Consider the following 19,924-nt stretch of genomic DNA (forward strand, 5'->3'; position numbering starts at 1 on the left):
GGAGGGCCCCCCCTAAGAACTGTATTTAAAGGTTAAAAATGCAAACTTTTTTTTTTAAAAATGCCCTAGTAACATGATTGCGAACCTATGGCACATGTGCCACAACTATATCAGTGGGCATGCAAGCTCAGCTCCGGTGCACACTGGCCAGATGATTCTTGGGCCTTCTGGGCCCATCAGAAGTAGGGAAACATACTGTTTCCTGCCTCTGGAGGGCCTTGGGGGGGGTGTTGGGAAGGCCCGTTTTTTGCTGTACCCAGCCTCCAGAGCCTCTCTAGGAGTCTGGGGAGGGCAAAAATGGCCTTCCTCACCCCGCCCGGAGGCCAGACCCACCAGAAGTTGGCAAACGGGCCATTTCTGTTCTCCGGTGGGGGGGAGGCTGTTTTCGCCCTCCCCAGACTCCTAGAAAGGCTCTGGAGCCAGGTGAGAGAAAAAAAATGGGCCTACCAGGCCATTGCATGCCATGCATGGAGGCAGGGCACATAGAATTATGGGTGTGAGCACACATGCGCACAACCCCCCTTCCCCCACTCCTGGCACCCAATGGCAAAAAGGCTAGCCATCACTGCCTTAATATCTTCTCTCTTTCTGCAAACAGCAAGGCCCGCCCCCCTCGGCTTTTGATTCAGCAGGTCAAAGAAACAGCCACGCACTCTCAACTTGCAAGAGCAACTTTAATGAACCCAGAGGAGGAAAGCCGCAGGCTCACATTTGACATTGTATACAAATTTTTTCTTTTAAAAAAAACAACAAAAAAAAAACATTGCAAGCCAAACATTTCAAAAACCAAAACTGGGGCCTGGCTTAGAGACCTTCACAGGGAAAGATCGAAGCCGAGCAGAGGGTCCCTCCCTCGAGTGCCCGGTCAGCGAAAGCTCAAAAGTAGCCAGTGCAGGCTGGTCACATCCACAAAGATAGGTACGGATTATAGGTGAATATAAAAAAACAGACTCAACTTTGAGCAAACGGGTCAGTAGAAACGCCGACCCTTCTATCCCAATACTAAAATAGGCCATTATGGTGAAGTTTCTCGCATCTGCTATTTATACACCTTTTGCACGTGAGAATTTGCTGGACTCATCCGGGGCTTATTTTGCGTGCCACGGAGGCAGCGCCGCAAAGCTGCCCGACTTAGCTCGGCGCCCGCGGTGGGATTTGTATAAAGCAGATCGAGACCCAATTCACATTAAACTCTTCATTTGGAGAACAGCTGAAAAAAACCCAACTATTAAAACATACTGTGTTCAGCCTCAAAAGTGAGCGCTTGCCACATTAAACCCCCAATATGAGGGAGCATTTAAAGCCATTTTCAACAAATTCCTCTCACGTACCCCCAACTCAATTAACTTTGCCCTATGGTACTTTCAAGGGGGTGGGGAATCGACACCTCCCTGTTCGGACATTCGGCGGACCTAATAAGTCCAAATTGGAATCGGAGGGGAGCCATGATCAGCCAAAACAGCCGCTAGGGGGGGAAAGACCACCCGATGACTTCCATGGGGTCCCCGGCAGCCCCCTGGATTTGCTGGTCAAGGGCAGCGGCTCACTTATTCAGGAGCAGCTTGGCAAAGTCCGCGTTGGTCATCTTGGGCCTTTCCACAGGTGGGGAGGGCGTGGCGGGCGGGTTCTGCACCGTGCCGTTCTCCGTCTTACTTGCTGGGTTGTTGTGACGCTGCAAGGCACGAGGGACCATCGCCAGCTGGGTTCTTCCCTTGCGACGGCTGCGGAAGGAGCAGATTTAGGGCACTTACAAAATGTGCGTGGAAGATAAAGTCTCCACGCTATTGAGGGATGAAACCCAGGCAGCCACAGCCCCGTTTCTCAAAACAAGAATCCTACTTTTAAAACTCCCTGAGCTGCAAGGTGCTTGCTTTTGAGTAATCCATATCTGGCCTTGTTAATTTCTCAAATTTCCAAAGACACGTTCCTGCCTTACTCTGGTTGTGTGCCACATAATTATCTTTTAAAAAACAATCTAGCTGATGTTGCAAATAAGTATAAAAACCTAATACATAAAATAAAAACCCAACTGATTTCCCCGCAACCTGAAAAGTTCCAAAATGGAACAACTACCAAGGGCTTAGGTTAAAGAAATACCCTGTGCTTAACTAAGGTTCAAGAAAGCCCTTTTTTCAAGCTGGAGTCCTGGGTTCCAAACACTCACGCGCCAGAAGCCTGCCGGAGACTCTGATCCTGACTTTGGGATTCCGGCTTCTCGGGAAATCTTCGTGACGGAGGGTTGCTGATGGCCACTTTGATGATGTGGTCCTTCATGGTCAGCCCGTCCATTTTCAGAAGCGCCTGGGAGGCCTGTGCTTCGTTCTCAAACTCCACGTAGGCCAAGCCCTAAGAGGAAAAACACAGAGAGACTATGAACGCCCCAGATTCCTCCTTTTCCAAACGTCGGATCTTAGCAAGACCAACGTCCCACCCTGGGTGAGCAGAGCAAGGCAGGGCAGTCCCCCCCCCGCCCCAAAAGCACACCTTGGGTTTACCAGCTCGGTTGGTGACCATCCGGATATCCTTCACCTTCCCATGGGCTTCGCAGATCTTTTGCAGTTCCTCTTTTGTGCATGAAAAGGGGAGGCCGGAAATGAACAGCTTATGTTTCTCCAGAGCGGTGCTGTACTTGAACACCTGCAGGAGGGTGAAGAACACCAAGGAAGAAAACTCAAGCACAGGCCCGAAGGATGTGTGTGTGTGTGTGTGTGTGTGTGTGTGTGTGTGTGTGTGTGTGTGTTTAGGGGCAAGTTCTATATTCACAGCCTGGTGTTTCTTTTAACCAATGCAAAGTTTCATGCTTCCCACGTGGGGCTCAAAGCTTCTCATCTTCAGCCGTGTTTCTGAAGCGGAGGTCTCCAAACTGGGCAACTTTTAAGATTGGTGGACTTTTTAATTCCCAGAATTCCCCAGTCAGCAAAGCAAAAGGGATGCTTCCCCAGCTGCTGTCTGGGGAATTCTGGGAGTTGAAGTCGACAAGCCTTAAAAACGGCCCCATTTGGAGACCTCGGGTCTAAAGGGAAAGATCACCTCTCTCTTGTGTACACAAGGACAGCCTTACAACTGGAGCGGCCCTGCAAGGTCTCTCTGGCTCGCTGCTTGTGTGTTAATTCAGGAGCCGGTGCCTCTCCTATAAGCAGACTTGCTGATCCTGTACCCCCCCCCCGAAAACTCCCACGGGCGATGGCAGGAGGGGCACCTTGAAATCCGGATTCTTGCTTTTATCCACGTATGGAGACACAAACATGGGCCTGCCTTCCACGACGGTCCGGTCCAGTTCGAAGGCCTGCAGAGCTGACCTCTCGTCCTTGAACTCCACGTAAGAGTAGCCGCGAAATGTGCCTTTGTTACTGTAGATGGGGCGGACTTCGGCCACTTCCCCACAGCTGGCAAAAAGGGCTCGGAGTTTTGCCTCCGGCTCGGCCATGTTGTAGGAGAGGTTGCTGACGAAGACGGTGAAACCCTCTTTCGTGCTGTCGTGAAGGATTCTGGGGGCGTCTTTCCACTTGGAAGCAGCTCCCTCTTCCTTTGGCTTGAGGTCGGCCTTCCTTCCAAAGAGGCCCAGCTCGATCTCCAGCTCCGTGTTCATCTCCAACTCCAACTCGTCCAACTCTTCCTGTTCCTGTTCGTCCAGCACGGCCCTCCTGCACTCCTTCGGCCTCTTGACAGGCAGTGGGGCTGCTTAGGGGGACATGAAGGGATTCAGAGGTTGCTAAGGACCTGCCGGGGGCCCCGATGGCGCAGCCGTTAAAGAGACAGAGCTTGCCAGCTGGAAAGCCGACAGCCCATGTTGGAGACCCGAGCACTGTGCTAAAGGTTGAGCTCCCGATATTTCCCCAGCACCTAGCCGTTTGAAAGCACACCTGTGCCAGCAAATAGGTACCACACTTCAGAGGGACGGTAACAGCGTTCTGTGCACCTTTGGTATAGAGTCATGCTGGTTACCTGACCACAGAAATGTCTTTGCACAACGCTGGCTCTCCCAGCACCGCCCCCTACAGGTTGGACACAGCTTCTACCTTTAAAAGCACCTGCTTTGTAGCCGCAGAGGAAGCGGCTCCTTTCCTCGACTGAGGTGCTCCACCTCCCAGCCACCCAGCCATGAGCGCAAAAGAAGCCCTGGGAGGGGCCGCGTTGGTGCGTCCCCCTGGGAGGCGACCTTAGCCTATACCCAACCCTTTCCCAAGCATTTCAGGCATGAGGGCCCTCTCCTGCCCAGGCTGCTTCTGCGCCCACTAAGATGAACCCGGGAACTTGATGCATTCTGACATGGCGGCTTAGGAGACCCTCTGCAAGGACCTGCCTTGTTATCCATGCCGCATGTTCTGCCAAAAGGCCAGCTCAGACCAAGCCAGGATTCTACCGCGCCCCCCCTCCCCCGGCCAAATTCCAGTTCCCTTGTCACCCGGAAGAATCCCGTGGGGGTCAAGCACCCAAACCACCGAAGCAGAGCCCACGACCAAAGCCACACAGGCCCTACCTTCCTCCTCCTCCTCCTCCTCCCATTCGCCATCGCCGCCTGCCTTCCGCTTGACTCCGGCTTTGGGCTTCTGGGACTTTTTGAGGGCTTTCTTCTTCGCCTGGGCTTGTTTGCGCTGCTCCGCTTTCTCTTCCTCCTGCTTCGCCAGGGCAGCCTCCTTCTCCGCCGCCTAACGGGACAAACAGCCTCATGAGCAGAAGCTCCAATCTGGGCCTTTCATTTCCCACAAGACGTTCTGGCTGCAGCTGCCGAGCCAGGCGACAGGGGTGCCCGTTCAGAGGTTTCACTCTGGAGTAATGTAGGAAGGGAACGCAGGGGGGGGATGTCTTTGTGGGCTGAGCCAATCATCCACAAGGGCAAGAGAATTAAGAGTGATACCCCCCACCCCCGAATCCCTCCAAAGGGGACTAAAAGCCGCTGTTCTCATCCACCGCGCCCGTGACTCTGAAGCAGCAAAGCACACCCAGCATTGTTAAGCTTTATCCCCGTCTTTCTGCTCGTAACTACTGGAGATTTTCAAAGAGCAGGTAAGACACCCACACAGAGACACCCCCCCCCCCGCTTTTACTTTCAAGAGGAGAGTTTATCTGTTTTTTCAAAACAAAAGAAAAGAAAGAAACCCCTTCACCTTTGCTCTCTGCTCTTTCACTCGAGCCAGCCGGGTCTCTGTCCTCTGAACCGCTGTGTCCCAGTCTTCTAAAGTGCCTGGGAGAGGAGAGGAGAGGAGGTTGCTTGCGTCTCTCCTCCCTTCTCCGAAGCTCCCAAATCTCAACCTGAGCAGGAAGCGGGGGCTGCTCACCTTCAATTCTCTCCAGCGTGAGCAGCACCTCACAGACGTGCTCTGGGTAGTCCTGGGTGCACTGCACGGCCCGGTACAAAGCTTTCCTGCAATGGAGGGCATCCCCATGTGCCCTGCAGCCAGGGAGGAGAGACAGGAGGGGGGCAGAGATGCAGTCATCGACACCCGAGGAGACACAGCTGAGCCAAACCTTGGAGCCTCCCCCCACCCCCAGAGAAAGGAAAGCTGGGGAGGCCCTGGTGGGGAAACAGTACCCCAAACACCTCAAGTTAGAGCTCCTTCCTCCCAGCTGGGCCCAGCAAGCAAAACCTTGCATTCATTGTTCGGGAGTGAACAATGAATTCTTTTTGGACTGCCTGTTGTGTAGGTCAGGGGTCAGCAACCTTAAACGCTCAAAGAGCCACAAAGGTCCTAACCGGAAGCCCCCCCCCATTCAATTCTGGAATCGACTGGAAGTCCAGCTCCCCCAACACAGAGACTCCTCCTAGCACGGCGTCCTTTTTCCTCTACCTGTCCTAACCGAAAACTCTATCAATTGTGGAGCCGACCAGCGACAGGGAACCTGTCGTGTCCCACTCCTCCGCTGACGGCCGGGTCAGGGAAATCCGAATCAGGCTTGCCTCTGCAGCTCTGCCCAAAGTCCTAGCAAAGTCCTCAGAGCAGGGAGGAGACCAGTAAGTGACTTCAGCAAGATAAGTTCGACTTTTGCCTGACTCAGAGACTGCCAGAAAGTAGATCCTTTATATAGGCCATGGGGTGTGGCTCCATGACTCAGCACTCATTAAGGCCTGCCCCTCCCTTCCCTCTGTTGCCTCCGCCTATCCAATCTTCTGATGCGAGGGTCACTCCAATCAGCTGTTGGTAATAAACCCTCCTCAGGCTCACATGCTGTGGAGGAGGGGGAGGGGTCTAGCTGCTCCGTTTGCCTGGGCATGGAGTCAGGGCTGGGGCAGGGAGATGCTCCTTCTTCTGCAGTTTGTGTGGGCATGGAGCCAGGACTTGGGCCAGGAGGCATACATTCCTCAGTGTTCGGGAGCAGGTAAGAAGGCCCCGGCTGCTCTGAGGGCGGGCAAGACACAACAGAACCATAGCAGAGGGATGAAAGAGCCACATGCGGCTCCAGAGCCCGGGTTGCCGACCCCTGGTGTAGGTGAAGGTTCAATGCCGCCTCTTCTACACCTCAAAAGTGTGGGAGGGTTATCCCTACATCAGCCCCACGCAAGCCCTGACTCAACTCTCTTTCCCAGTCATCTCCCAGCACATTGGAGCATGGTGGCTCCCATGGTGGCTGGGTCAGAGGTCAGCAAAGCCCATGCTTGAGACCAGAGTGCTGCTGTGTGGCAGGATGAGCTCCCGTCCTTCGCTCCAGCTCCTTGACAAGGAGCCCCATTCAGGTGTCCCCCGGCCAACGGTGATGTCACCGGCTCATCTTTTCAACCCAGAAGACTTAAACGCTGCCTCTGACCCAAACAAGACGGGGCCTCCAAGCAGCCATTCCTGACAAGCCCTGGAGCACAGCAAGTACAGAGGGCTGGTCACGTGCGCCTCATTGTTGGGCCGAAAGGAAGAGAGACTCCCTCTTACCGCTCCAAGTTGTAATACTCCAACCACATGTTGGCATATTTTGCGTTCCCTTTGACCATGATGAAGTCCCAGAGCTCTCGCGCTTTCTGCATGTTGTTGCACCAGCGAGCCTAGGGAAGGGGACGGTCCCTATTAATATAATCTGAAAATATCCATGGGTAACCCACCCGCCTGCCCAGAGGTGAGCTAATAAAAGCAAACAACAGGGTGAGTTAAGGTCACCTCAATCCTGGCCCAGGCCTGCATGAGAGTACAGGAAGGATCTCCGCTCTCACTAAACCCTGCAAGCAAACAGAAGCCGTTATTATTTCTGATCGGAACGCTAATACCCGCAGCAGAAAAAAACTAATTTCTAAATAAAAGGCAACTTACGTTCTTCGACGTCTTGCTTTAAATATTTGAGGGCACGAGCGAAGGCCGACCGAAGCTCTTCCAGCTCCTTACTCGAGTCTGAAAAACAGCAGGGCCATTCAGAAGCCACCCCTGGAGTCCCAGCTTTCTAGAAGCAAGGTGCGTTTTCTCCAACGGGGGAGCATTCGGGCCATGTCACCCTGGGGCAAAAATGACTCCTTGCTGGGATCTGGAGGAACGAAGCCAAAACCAGGGGTTGCCTCAGAGTGGTTGTGATTCCTTCCTCCAGCGGTAATTACCTTGGGTAAAGTCCACTCTTCTCCGAAGGTAATCCAGGTACGCCTGCCAGATTTCCACGTAATCAGTGGCCTGAGTGAAGCCGGCGTTCAAGGCCTTTTCAAAGGTTTCTAATACAGAGGGAAGGAGGGGGAGAAGAAATAAAGGCAAACACAGCTTCAACAGCCTAAATTCTTCCCACTCCAGGCTTGAGTTCTCAGCCTGAGCCAGGTGGAGCCCTCAAAGAAAGAGGGACACAGCCTACAGCCTCTCCCTTCCTGGCAGAGCAGGCAGAGGAATAAAACCAGCCAACGTCTCCCGACAAAGCCTGCGGCTTGAAGAAAATCATGCAATCAGGACTGGGGCGTTGTGTGGCTTCCGAGGCTGTGAAGCCCCCATCAGAGAAGCCTTTCGTAGCCCTAACAGTTCCCCTGATCCTACCTGAGATCACCCGATGTTCAACGTGGTGCCTCTCCATGGCCAGCAGGGACTCGATCCACAGCTTGACGGTCCAAGGGCAATTCCTGACCGCTCGCTCGTGAGCGGAAAGCACCAGCTCCTTCACCTTCAGCTGCCTGTCCTACAAAAAGGAAGCACCTATAAAGCTGGTTTAAAGCCGGGCTAGCTGTGGTTCTATGTAACACAGAAGGGGGATGTTTGGTGCTGCAGCACTCCGGTGGGAGAGAATCCCTGCTCAGAGACACCTTGAGTGCTTCACAGAGAAAGGGCACCTGGAAGGGGCGAGGGGGCTTCTGTAAGAATCTCAAAAGCCACAGGAAAGGCCAAAGACTACGTCAAGTGGACAGTCATCCCTCGGCAGAGCTAGCAGTATCAAATAATCATTGATAAAGCATTTCTGCAGATCTGTTACTCCCGTGTGTATAGCCCCACAGATCTAAATTTCCTGAGGTTCTGAAGTTCTTTTCACAAGAATTACTTTGGTTAACCCAAACAACTGACTAAACCTAGGAAAGCTCTTTCACAGAAGGACGGGAGGCTGGAAGGAGCTTGCTGATGGGAGGCGCTTACCAAGTACTGAGTGTAGCGAGCCCAGAGGTCCGGCACGAGGCAGTTCTCACCCAGGGCACGCTCATAGATCAGCTGAATGCGAGCTGGGTCCCCGACCTTCATTTCGAAGTCGATGTAAGCTTGATATTCAGCCAGCTTCGGGGCTTCAGCTACCAGCTGGAACAAGAGAAGAAAGCTCTTTAGGGAAAGAAGAGGGAAAATTAGGAAGCCAAAGAAAAAAAAAGATTGCATTGCATTGCTCAGCGTAGAACTCAATTTTAAATAAAAAAGGAGGAAAAGAATACATTTAGATACTTACAAATATCTATTTATCATATCATATTTAGATACAACAAATTTGACACAGACTTAAGAGCAGTTTTGTTCCTCCTTCCCTGATAAGCTTGACAGCAACTTCCAGAGTTTTCCCAGTGTCCCCTATAAAAAGACCCATCCTAAAAATACCTTCCGAAGGAAAGTTGGAAACCCAGCACAAGAACCAAGAAAAGATGCTATCATTTGGAAGGAAGCCCCTTAAAAGGAGGAAGCTTACGGATTGTGAGGGGAGCCACTTACCAGGGCCTCTTCATAAGGCTTGTATTTTTGCAACTGCTTCAAAGCCTTTGCATAGTTTTGCAGGACAGCCTCCGGGATTGGCTCCTCGGTCCAGTTTTCGTATTCCAAAAATGCCGATTCCATATCTCCAGGGAGAGAGACAAGCCCGTGTCATCCAGGAAGGGGATCCCGGACTCCCAAGCCCTTCCCTCGCCTTAAGCCCCCCTGCGGTTGCTTTGGCTTTTGGTGCAAAACTCAGCCACCGATTCCTTCTGGAGTTGTGGAACAAGAAGCTGAAGGATTTTAGCTAAAAAAAATCTTAGCTAAATGGTTAGCTAAAAAGTTTAAAAGTATGTCTAGCAAATGTTGGAAATGAATCAAAAGACGGGCACATTTTTATCGTATGTGGTGGACTTGTGTTAAAGCAAAAAAAAAAATTTGGGCAAAAATAGGCAGATGGCTAGAAAAGATAATAGGGAAACATGCAGATTTTAAATCTGAACCGTTTTTATTAGGGATGACATCAGAAAAAATGTGATAAGAAAAGTATGTATTTAATATTACATGTCTTAACAGCAACTAGGATTATCTTTGCACAATATTGGAAAAACAAAGAAACACCGCAAGACTAGATTGTGCAGAAATAGATAGACTGACATTGAAAATCAAACAGAAAGAAGACATAGAATATTATCAAACATGGAACTTATTTTACCAGTGGTTGGAAAAAAGGGGTGGAGATTAAGAACAGAATCTATATTGCTAAGCAAATTAAATAGCCAGACAACACAATGTCTATTAAGCACTAAGAAATGTAATTAATAGAAAGTTTATTGAATTTATTATTTAAAAAAAAAAAGAAGATGAAGGATTTGGGGCAGGCCTTGGGTTGAGAGGCAAGCGATAAATGATCCTTTGCAGCTGATCCTTACCTATCAAGGGAATCCCCAGCTGCCGACGATAGAGTGAGTGGATCTTCTCAAGCTGCGCTTTGATATTCTGCTGCTGCTCAGGAGTTGGGACACTGCCCGGTGCTGGCTGCCAGGGGAGGAACAAAGCACATGGATCAGCCTTTGTCCTAAGCAGCAGAAGAGGAGCCATGTGCCAAAAGCAGCTAAAAGATGCACAGGCATTTAAAAAAAAGGCACCCCCCAATCCTGGGTCGGGAACTGGCAGTGCTGAGTGATCCCTTGCCATTCCAGATGCCCAGGGACTCAGGTCTCCTCAAAACGAGCTCTGGTGGAGCTCCGGTTAAAGTGCAGTACTGCAGGCAAAACTCTGCCCACAGCCTGGAGTTCGATCCTGACGGGATTCAAGGTTGACTCAGCCTTCCATCCTCCCAAGGTCAGTAAAATGTGGACCCGGATTGTTGGGGTTTGCAACATGCAGATAATGCTTCAAGATGGTAAACCGTCCAGAGGGCTCTGGAGAACAGTACAGGATGGCAGAAAAGCCTAAATGCTAAAATGCCACTGCCATCTTTTGCCTTTGAAGTCTTTTGACACTTCCTATGAAACACGAACGTTCTCTGGGAAATCATCACCTGACCAAACTCCAGGCAGTGGAGTGCGGCATGCCAGGGCTTACCTGCATTGTCGCCAACATGGCGTTTTCAAACTCCCGGTAGGTCTCCCAAATAGCAGCTCCTTTGGTCACATGGAGGCCGACCGCGATGACGGCCCGTTCCAGGATTGCGCGAACTCTCGCGATCCCTCCTTCCTGGCCGATGCCCCCAATGGAATACTGGGCATACTCCAGCCAGATTCCAGGACCTACAAAAGCACCACAGGAGGGGGCAGGAATCACTTTTGGGTGCTGAAGTTAACTCTGAATTTTCATTTCCTCCAGCAGAGTAAGTTCTTTGGGGAACCCGTTACACCTTGAATCTATCTATTTTGGTGCTGTTTATCTCCGTTTGCTTGCATGTGCCTGAAAGGATATCCGTTTAAAAGTAAACTTACAGATGTAGTCTTTCACAGCTCTCTCAAACAGTTCGTAAATCTTCTCCCGCTCGGAGTCTTTTCTAGCCCGCAGAATCTCATCCTTCAGCCAGTCTAGCCACAGCTCTGTGAACATGGGACGAAGCCAAAGAGGGTTAGAAGGCGACCATAGTTTAATCTGGAAAAATATATTGCTAAATAACATATTATTAAGGCAGGGTCAAATATATATGTAATTTTACTTAAAATTACTAGTAATTATTAGTAGAATATATGTATGTATGTGCGTATATGTTCTACTAAATTCAACAGAATTTATGGCTGAACAGATGTTCACACAACTACATTCTATTTACATCTCAAGAAACCAAAATCTTCTCTGAAACAAATTTAACCTAAATAATTCTCTAAAGTAAATGCTCTGGAGTTTTGCTTGGTTTCCATCATAATGGCGCCAAACATCTGGCGGCAATTAAGTGGTGCCACAAGTAAATCACTAGTAATTTTAACTAAAATTACAGCAAAGCTGCCATTTTTAATACAAACCAGAAAACAGAAGATAAAACGGGCAAAATAATTAAGGAACCTCAGCTTTCATTTAAAAGCCCCACAAAATGTTTGCCAGGAAAGCTGCTACTCTCTGGGGGTTTGGCGGTTGAGCCAATCTTGAATATTGCTCCCCCATTCAAACTGCCAAATTTCTCTTCCCCCCCTCCCCTCCCCTCCGATCTGGGGGAATGAGCAAATGCCATGGAACAGGAACCACCTTCATTTAAAAAACAGCAGCATGGGCACATTTAACAGGATCCACAGCAGTACAAATTGTTATACATTTTCACCTAGGGATATATTCTCTCATGCTATCAAAACTGGACTAGTTGAATGCAAGTCTCAAGACAAAATGAACAAGGCAGCTGCTTTTCTGCTAAGGTTTTCAAGCAATTCTACCACACTGTCAGTGCAGACCAAGTCTGTACAGTACAAAAATTGATTAAGTAAATGTAGTGTATATATACACTCCCATCCCCAGTACATCTGCAGAATTGTATATCCCTCCTAAAGTATTCTTGGAGTCTTTGGAGGCAAGAATACAAAGTCTGGTCATTTTCAACAAAGTCACTGAGACAAACAGAGCAGTATTTTTTAAACTCTGCCACATCAAGGGAGATGGGGAAATATAACCACCCAGCTGTTTATTCTTATTAAATGCTTCCATTGAAAATGTGCATTAGACCCTTTCACTCTATATGCAAACTTTACCAGTAACATTTACAGAGGAATTTTTTTTGGTGATCATTCAGTATCCGATTTCAGTTTGTTTTACGAAATGAAACAGGATATATCAAGATTTGAATTTCTGCGAGACCAAAAGACTTTGCCTACCTTCAGTCAGAGGAAAAAGTTCGCTCATGTTCTGGCGGGCTCTGCGAAGCCCATAGGATTCCTTTTCCTGACGCAGCAGTTTTATCAGATCCAGGTGACAGTTGTAATCATAGGCGTTGATGGACAGCTAAAAAAAACATTGTCAAAACAGTAATTTTATTCACACGGTTCTACAGAAACCTAGCTAAAAGCTACTGATGAGTACCATCCAGGGATTTTGGCAAATTTTACTTATGAAATAAACAGGCATAAAGTTCATGAGGGGTTTCCAATGCGGAACGTTAATTATCCTGGGTCAGGCATAATATGCCACTGCTTAACATCTCATAGTCAAGGCATCAAAGCGGATCACGAGGTACGGATTGCTCCAGAGATCCCTAATCCGGTGTTAAGACCAGAAACGTCTGCAGTTTATGGACTATTTAGCATGGAGCCAAGATGGAAAGAAATCGTTTTCTAGGCCGCCTGGCTGTACTGTGACTCTCAGCGGAATCTTAACACCTTAGGATTCCAATTTAGTCCCTGCAAGATAAGAAGATATAAACGCAAAATCCGCACTAACTAATGCAAGATATCATGAGCAGCTCAGCTCTGGCCTACAGAGGCGGCAGAATCCGTGACTGTTGCTCTGCCGTCATTGGTGCGTGGGACAGTCCTCGACTTAAAACAGCTTGTTTAGTGACCGTTCAAAAGTTACAACAGCACTGGGGAGAAAAAGCGACTCCGGGCCGCTTTTTACACTTGCAACCTTTTGCAGCATCCCTTCAGTCACGTAATCAAAAGTTCGGACTCGCGTTTACGACAAGTCGCAGCGTCCCGGAGGGTTCCCGTGATTCCCCTTTGGCGACCTTCCAACAAGGCAAAGTCGATGGGGGGGGAGGGAGGGGGAGAAGGCCGGATTCACTTAACGACCGGCTTACTTAACTTAAAACAACCGCGGCGAATTTATCACTAACTCGCCACTCAACGACGACGGCACGAAAGGTCGCAAAGGGGGGGGGGGCAAAACTTACTTAACAACCGCTCGGCCAATGGACATTTGGGTGGCCTTTGGGGTCGTAAGTCGAGGACTATCCATATCAGAGCAGCAGCAGGAGGGTCCCTGCCATCCCCCCCCCACCTTGGGAGGAGCCCCCCCCCAAAAGGCCCTCGGGCCAGGGGCTCCGGGCACAGAGAGGCAGCCTCCCTTCCTCTTCCTCACCCCCAATTCCAGGCGGCCCGTGAAGAGCCCCCCCCACCCGGGGGCAGGAAAAGAAGGGTGGGCGTGGCCTATCTGCCAGTAGGCCCGCCTCCTCACCTGCTCTTCCAGGCGCACGATCTCGCCGTCCGCCTCCGTCTCCTCATAGCGGCGGTCGTCGGCGTCGTCGTCTTCTTCGTCGTCGTCGAGGTCGGCGGGGTTCAGGTCATCGATTAGGCAGCGGTCGTCGAAGTCGCCCGCCTCTTGCAGCAGCCCGAAGGCCGCCGCGATGGCCACCGCCTCCGAGTCCTCCTCGTCCGACATCGCGCCCGGCGACCGTCCTCGCTGCGCCCCCGCCAGGACCCCGGGGACGTTCTCGCGCGCCGAGCCTCCTCCCCCGGGCTGCCCGAAGCGGTGCCTGAACGGGGAAGAGCCCGCCAGGAGAGAGCCGGCCGCGCGAACCTTGAAAGAGACGCGATTTTTGGCCTTAAGTGGGATCTTCCGCTGCAGGCCCAGCGGGCGCGGGAAGAGCACCGGGAAGGGAAGGGCAGCGGTGGGTCCCGCTCCAAACAGGCACTTGCGGAGGGCAGCCGCGGGGAAAGGGGCCTCGGAGGCGGTGGCTGGCTGCCGCAAAGACCCCTGGGAGGAGCGTCCGGATTTTGTCATTCGGGGAGGGGGAGGGGGAAGCGCTTGTTTCTCCTGAACATGGAGGCTCACCTGCTCTTTCCCGCGGCCACGCGCAACAGCGGCGCAAGAAACACACCTGCCAGGCGGGCAGCGAGCGGTTAAGTCTCCTCCTCGAAGCCTCGGGGGGGGCGTGGCTTGGCGGCTCCGCGCCTTCTCCTTGGCGCGCCGTGATGGCGTCATGGCCGCGTCGCCTCGCCCTCTATTGACGCTGCGTGCGTCCCCGCGGCAGCGCAGCGCCTGCGAAACGGACAAGATGGCGGCGCTTCGGGCGAGCGGCGTCAGGGCCGCGGTGCTCCTCAGGCCCGGCCTGGCCCGGCCTTCGCCTCCTCCGGCCGCCGGCTACCACGAGAAGGTGGGCCGGGCCTTGTGAGGGGAGGCGGTCCGGCGACCCCCACCACCCACCCGAGGGACTACAACTCCCATCGCTCCCGATAACGGGAGCCGCAGCCCCGCCCCTTTCACGGGGGGAGGGGAAGCTGTCAGAGGCTGAGAGAACGCGGGTCCCGTCAAAGAAGACTCGTGTCTGTCCCGGGGAGGGTGGGAAGCGAGCATGGGTTACATGCCGGGGCTTATAGGGTGTGGAGTTGGAGGGATTCCCCGTCCACCTGCCGCCTCTCTCGAGAAAGAAGGCAGGCAGGCCGGGAGGAGGCAGGGCCGGGCGGTTCCTGCCTCCAGTGGGCGGAGAAGGAAGACGAAAGAAAAGGCCCGGGGTTGTGAGTTTTTCCTTCTCCCTCCTCCGGCCTGTTTTCCTCTCCTAAGAAAGCAGCAAAGGCCATTTAGCAAAATTCCAGAGCCCCAAGATTGGCTGGGCCTGATCCTGGGGTGGGGGGCGGCGGCTGGACAGAAAGGGGGGAGCTCAAGAATCCCGATTGCCAGGAACCGATCTGGGTTTCCTTTCCAGCCATTTGTGGGCGGAAAAGCCTCCCAGCCTCGGTTTTAGGGAGCTCACAACCTCCAAAGAAGCTGAAAGGGGGAAGAGAGGAATCTTTTTTTTTTTCTTGCCTCTCTTCTACGAGGAGGATTCTCTCTTCCGGCTCCTCAAGGGTTGCCTCGGTTTTGCCCTGAATTTTCCCTTTCAGGTGGTAGATCACTACGAGAATCCCAGGAATGTCGGTTCCCTGGACAAGAAGGCCAAGAACGTGGGGACTGGCCTGGTGGGGGCTCCGGCCTGTGGTGACGTCATGAAACTGCAAGTAAGCAAAGGCCCTGCTTTTCCCAGGCAGCTCAGCATGCCCGGCCTGTCCCCTTTCCGATGGCCTTGCCCTGACCGGTAATTGGGGCCTTTGTAACTGCCCTCAGGTCGAGGTGGATGAAAATGGAAAAATCGTTGATGCCAGGTTTAAGACGTTTGGCTGCGGGTCAGCAATCGCCTCGAGTTCTTTGGCGACGGAGTGGGTGAAAGGAAAGACGGTACGTCCTGTCCATTTCAAATCCTTGGCCATATTTAGAGTTAAGTCTTCGAGGACATTCGTGAACCCTTCAGCCTTGGTGGGGCATATTCTCATGTCAAATAAAGTGAGGACCTCTTTGTAAGTGAGATCCTTGGGAAAGAGGTACCCAAGGCCGTGCTAAACTATCAATTTGGGTCAATTTCAGGTTGATGAAGCCTTGAAGATAAAAAACACGGATATTGCTAAAGAGCTTTGCCTGCCGCCAGTAAAACTGCACTGCTCGAGTGAGTAAGATTTTCACTGTTGATTGCGTTCCTGGGACCCTTTGTTTTCCCCACGGAAATCAAAGCAGCATCACATGTTTCCAACCTCTGACAGTTTCTCTCTCTCTCTCTCCCCTTCTCCAGTGCTCGCGGAAGACGCCATCAAGGCTGCCTTGGCGGATTACAAGTTGAAGCAGGGGTCAAACCCCGCTGGACCTGAGAAGAGCGCAGCCAGTATGTAGGGCTCCTCTGCATCTCAAGAGCTGGGAGTCGGCTTCCCTTCATTCCACTCGTAGCCTCAGCACTGACATCTTAGGAGCTTGGAAACCTTTTGGAAAGACGCACAACTCATACGCACAATGTTAAGACTGTACTAGAGCCAACAGGATAGACTGACTTTGCTGCAGCTTTTTGCTCTTGGCTTCTTCTCCTTTATCTGTGTGAAAGATCTTCGTCTTGAGATTTGATTTGTAGCCTTAAGAATGGCCACTGAAAGGGCAGAGGGGTTAAACTTGTCTCTTAGTTACAAAGAAAAATCCCAGGGCCATTTCAGGTACGATCCTTGAGTCCACAGGGACAAGCAATGATTTATGGCCTCCCATAGTTCTCCCTCCAGTGGTAGATTTAGAGCAGTATGGAGGCTCCTTGGGTTTGCGATTACATTTCTGGTCACTGATTTGTGTGTGTGTGGGGGGGGGTAACAGCAGTGTGGTTTTATGTTGCTGGCTTCAGGTTCCCCTAACACAAGGGATAGACCTGATAAGTACAGTAAAGCTGTCTCTGTTTTGCTATTTTCTAGATCGGAATTATAAAGAAAGGAATATATTTTTATTTCACCTGATTGTTAATATGCAGATTTCAGATTTGTTTGCTGTTCAGCTTGTGCAACACATGCAGAGATAATATATGTTTGTTCTAAAGAGCGATGAGTTCTTTTAATTTGCGTTTTCTTTCTTTATATCACACCTTTACTATTTTTATAAGTAACTCAAGGTGGAGAACATACCTAATGCTGCTCCCTCCTCATTTCCCTATAACAACAATCCTGTGAAGTGGGTTGGGCTGAGAGAGAGAGGGACTGACCCAAAGTCACCCAGCCGGCTTTCACGCCTAAGCAGGACTAGAATTCACACCTCCTGGCTTCTAGCCTGGTGACTTAACCACAAGGCCAAGCTACCCATCTTGCCAGCGGGACAGTTGCTTGTTGGCTGGGGAATTCTGGGAAGTCCACACATCTTCAAGGTGCCAAGCTTGAGAAATATTGTACCACATTTTTTATCAGTCCTAATGACATTTTGGAAGTCTGGCACTTTCTCCCCCCTATTGCCTGGCAGTATCTACAAGCTTGTGATCTGTTCATTCCCCAAATCTGATAGAACTGGACAGCACAAGAGAGAAGCAGAATTTACATCAGTTTCTCAGCACATGCAAAACAGCAGCTGCTGCCCTTGATTTTTTTTAAAAAAATCTACCGAATGAGAATAGGAGGCCCTATTGAAGGCGCCAGAGGGGATTCTCTTTAAATTAGGGGTCCATTGACATGTCCAGGCTGGCTGATGAGATGGGGACGTCCCCGGCGTGGCAAATTCCCTTCTGCAAAGGCTACCCCAGCCAGCGAAACCTGCCTCCGCATTCTTCAGGGCCAGGGAGAAGTGCATGTTGACAGACAGACAGGCGAAGGTTTTTCACCCCTCCTGTCGAGTGCCAGCTGCCACCCTGTATTTGGGATAATTTATTGGCAGTTCAGGTTTCCAACCAAAACAGTCCTCAGCTGCTGAAGCATCGTCTGCCTGCCTGCCTGCCTGCCTGCCTTCCTGCCGTTGATCCCAACAACTGGATAATCCACTCTGAAGCCACCCCTGTCAACAATAGTCCTCCCCATTCAAAGGCAAAAAGGAGACGCTTAAAAATAAAACTACTCTGAAATGTTTTGCATCCAAAGAGCGCCTTCTGATGAAGAGAAGATTTTGACAAAAAATGGGTTGGATTGAACCATTTTAGTCTGCCCATTTTACCCGAGTTTTAGACTCAAGTTTTCTTTTCCATAAAAGGGATGCGGTGGATTAGACGCTGAGCTTGTCGATCAAAAGGTTGGCAGCTCAGTGGTTTGAATCCCTAGCGCCGGGTAACGGTGAGCTCCCGTGACTTGTCCCAGCTTCTGCCAACCTAGCAGTTCGAAAGCACGTAAAAAATGCAAGTAGAAAAATAGGGACCACTTTTGGTGGGAAGGTAACTGCGCTCCATGTGCCTTTGGCGTTGAGTCATGCCAGCCACATGACCACGGAGACGTCTTCGGACAGCGCTGGCTCTTCAGCTTTGAAACGGAGATGAGCAGCGCCCCCTAGAGTCGGGAACAACTAGCATATGTTTGAAAAGCTCTCCAAGAAACAGCTTGGATAGTCGCAGTATTGCTCTTCTCTTTTAAACCTTCCTTGATGCTCAACAGCTCTAATCCCTGCTGCCCTAAACTCTAATACAATTTGTTCTGGTGGCACGTGATGCCAGCTGGGGCAACATCCTGTTTTATGACAAAATGCAAGCCCAGCTTAAACGCAGACCCTGCAATGAAGAGCCAGGAAGGAGCCAAAAGGGCCTTGCTTTCAATAGCCCTGGGATGGGAAGGGGCTTCTGGTAAGGGGCTACCACGGTGCAAGGAAGGGAGGCCGAAGGGCTTTGGCTGAAGTTCTCCTTGATGTTGGAGGCAGGCGGTCAGAAATGAAAGAAGTAGATGTTCTCTCCAACACTCACTCACTCTCTCTCTCTCTCTCTCTCTCTCTCTCTCTCTCTCTCTCTCTCTGCCTGTCATAAATATTGGGCAGATTTCTCTAAATCGGGACCATGCCGGCAGCCCACAGACAACCCACAGCAACGGCTAAATTACAGCCTTCCCTTTGTTCCAGGGACGGCCCAAACCTTCAGTGCTCCAAGCAGCCATTTTTAGTCTTGAGGTTTCTCCTGAATTCGAGATCAGCAGTTAACGTTTTCTTGGCATACTCTGCTGGGCCGAACAGCAGACCTTTGAGTCAGGCTGTCTTTCCTCCCCACCCACCCCCCGCAAAACCCCCAAGCGCTATCAAAAGTGGCAGGTGGGGGTGCCAGTACCCTTGTTTCCCCGAAAACAAGACCTCCCCTGATAATAAGCCCAATCGGGCTTTTGAGCACATGCGCTAAAATAAGCTTTCCCCCCCCACAAAAAAAAAAAAAGCCCTCCCCAAAAATATTTAAACACAGAGCTGGAAATCAGGTAAGACGGCAAGAGGAGCCCCATCTTGCTCAACGTGCCCCAAAGTAATAAGGCCTCCCTGAAAATAAGGCCAAGCGCTTATTTCGGGGTTCAAAAAAATATAAGGCAGGGTCTTATTTTGGAGGAAACTACCTCCCCCACCCACCCACCCCCTAGAAAATTTGTCTCCTTTTATAACTTCTCCGTGTCCACAAGGGAGAAAAAGTGTTTAGGACAGGGGTCTCCAACCTTGGCAAATTTAAGCCTGGAGGACTTCAACTCCCAGAAAGCCCCAGCCAGCAAAGCTGGCTGGGGCATTCTGGGAGTTGAAGTCCTCCAGGCTTAAAGTTGCCAAGGTTGAAGACCCCTGGTTTAGGAAACACACCTTTTCGGCGCTTTAAAAAGCATTGCAGATTTTGTTCCTTAAAACAGCCGGACCAAATGCTCCCAGGTTCGGCTGTTTTGTGCTCAGAGAGAGAGAGAAAAATAATAATAATAATAATTGGGGAGGCTTGTTTTGCTTTCACGCACACTCCTATCTCTCCTTCCTTGGCAAGCACACATCAGTGTTTTGTGGGCAACTGACCTTGCCACGGGTTTTGTTGCTTCTGCTTCTGAGAAATGACGCAAATTGCAAAAAAATAATAATTAGGCTTTCCCTGAAGGAGGACCTTGACATAGACTGGAGACAGGCTTGGCTGTGCAAGCAGATCAAGAATTGGGGATGGGTGGGTTTAAAGCAGGGCTGTGCTAGGAGTTGAAAGCATGCAAAGAGGAAAGAGATGCACCCCCCCCCCATCTTCTGTC

General features: G+C 50.9%; 2 protein-coding genes across 4 annotated transcripts; one reads left to right on the forward strand and one right to left on the reverse strand.

Annotated features, from left to right (window-relative positions):
* Positions 1-655: 655 nt before the first annotated feature.
* On the reverse strand, positions 656-14,420 carry SART3 (spliceosome associated factor 3, U4/U6 recycling protein). 3 transcript variants are annotated; one of them, XM_058158499.1, is made up of 20 exons: positions 14,271-14,420; positions 13,674-14,015; positions 12,377-12,503; positions 11,015-11,119; positions 10,641-10,825; positions 9,986-10,091; positions 9,075-9,199; positions 8,520-8,675; positions 7,932-8,070; positions 7,514-7,621; positions 7,236-7,313; positions 7,086-7,144; positions 6,864-6,973; positions 5,280-5,392; positions 5,109-5,185; positions 4,481-4,649; positions 3,200-3,681; positions 2,485-2,637; positions 2,165-2,346; positions 656-1,721 (listed from the first exon to the last, which is right to left on the reverse strand). In XM_058158499.1, the coding sequence occupies exons 1-20, from the start codon at positions 14,418-14,420 to the stop codon at positions 1,544-1,546; spliced, it is 3,144 nt and encodes a 1,047-aa protein (XP_058014482.1). In that variant the 3' UTR covers positions 656-1,543. The 3 variants fall into 3 exon arrangements, with proteins under 3 accessions (XP_058014482.1, XP_058014481.1, XP_058014480.1); XM_058158498.1 differs by having other exon boundaries at positions 3,200-3,678; positions 13,674-14,420; XM_058158497.1 differs by having other exon boundaries at positions 13,674-14,420.
* ISCU (iron-sulfur cluster assembly enzyme) lies at positions 14,419-16,816 on the forward strand. Its single transcript, XM_058158500.1, has 5 exons — positions 14,419-14,592; positions 15,320-15,433; positions 15,540-15,650; positions 15,837-15,915; positions 16,039-16,816. Exons 1-5 carry the CDS (start codon positions 14,419-14,421, stop codon positions 16,134-16,136), a joined length of 576 nt encoding a protein of 191 aa, XP_058014483.1. The 3' UTR covers positions 16,137-16,816.
* Positions 16,817-19,924: the final 3,108 nt, after the last annotated feature.

Source organism: Ahaetulla prasina, chromosome 15 (assembly GCF_028640845.1).
Source record: "Ahaetulla prasina isolate Xishuangbanna chromosome 15, ASM2864084v1, whole genome shotgun sequence".
Classification (NCBI taxonomy): domain Eukaryota; kingdom Metazoa; phylum Chordata; class Lepidosauria; order Squamata; family Colubridae; genus Ahaetulla; species Ahaetulla prasina.

Excerpts from the sequence above, each read along its gene's own strand:
- SART3 (XM_058158497.1), bottom strand. The coding sequence starts at position 14,420 with ATGACGCCATCACGGCGCGCCAAGGAGAAGGCGCGGAGCCGCCAAGCC. Across the intron at positions 10,826-11,014 it reads AGCTGTGAAAGACTACATCT|GTCCTGGAATCTGGCTGGAG; the intron begins GTAAGTTTACTT and ends GTGCTTTTGTAG. Across the intron at positions 5,393-6,863 it reads GAGTATTACAACTTGGAGCG|GGCACATGGGGATGCCCTCC; the intron begins GTAAGAGGGAGT and ends CCCTGGCTGCAG.
- ISCU (XM_058158500.1), top strand. The coding sequence starts at position 14,419 with ATGGCCGCGTCGCCTCGCCCTCTATTGACGCTGCGTGCGTCCCCGCGG. Across the intron at positions 14,593-15,319 it reads CCGCCGGCTACCACGAGAAG|GTGGTAGATCACTACGAGAA; the intron begins GTGGGCCGGGCC and ends TTTCCCTTTCAG. Across the intron at positions 15,651-15,836 it reads AGTGGGTGAAAGGAAAGACG|GTTGATGAAGCCTTGAAGAT; the intron begins GTACGTCCTGTC and ends GGTCAATTTCAG.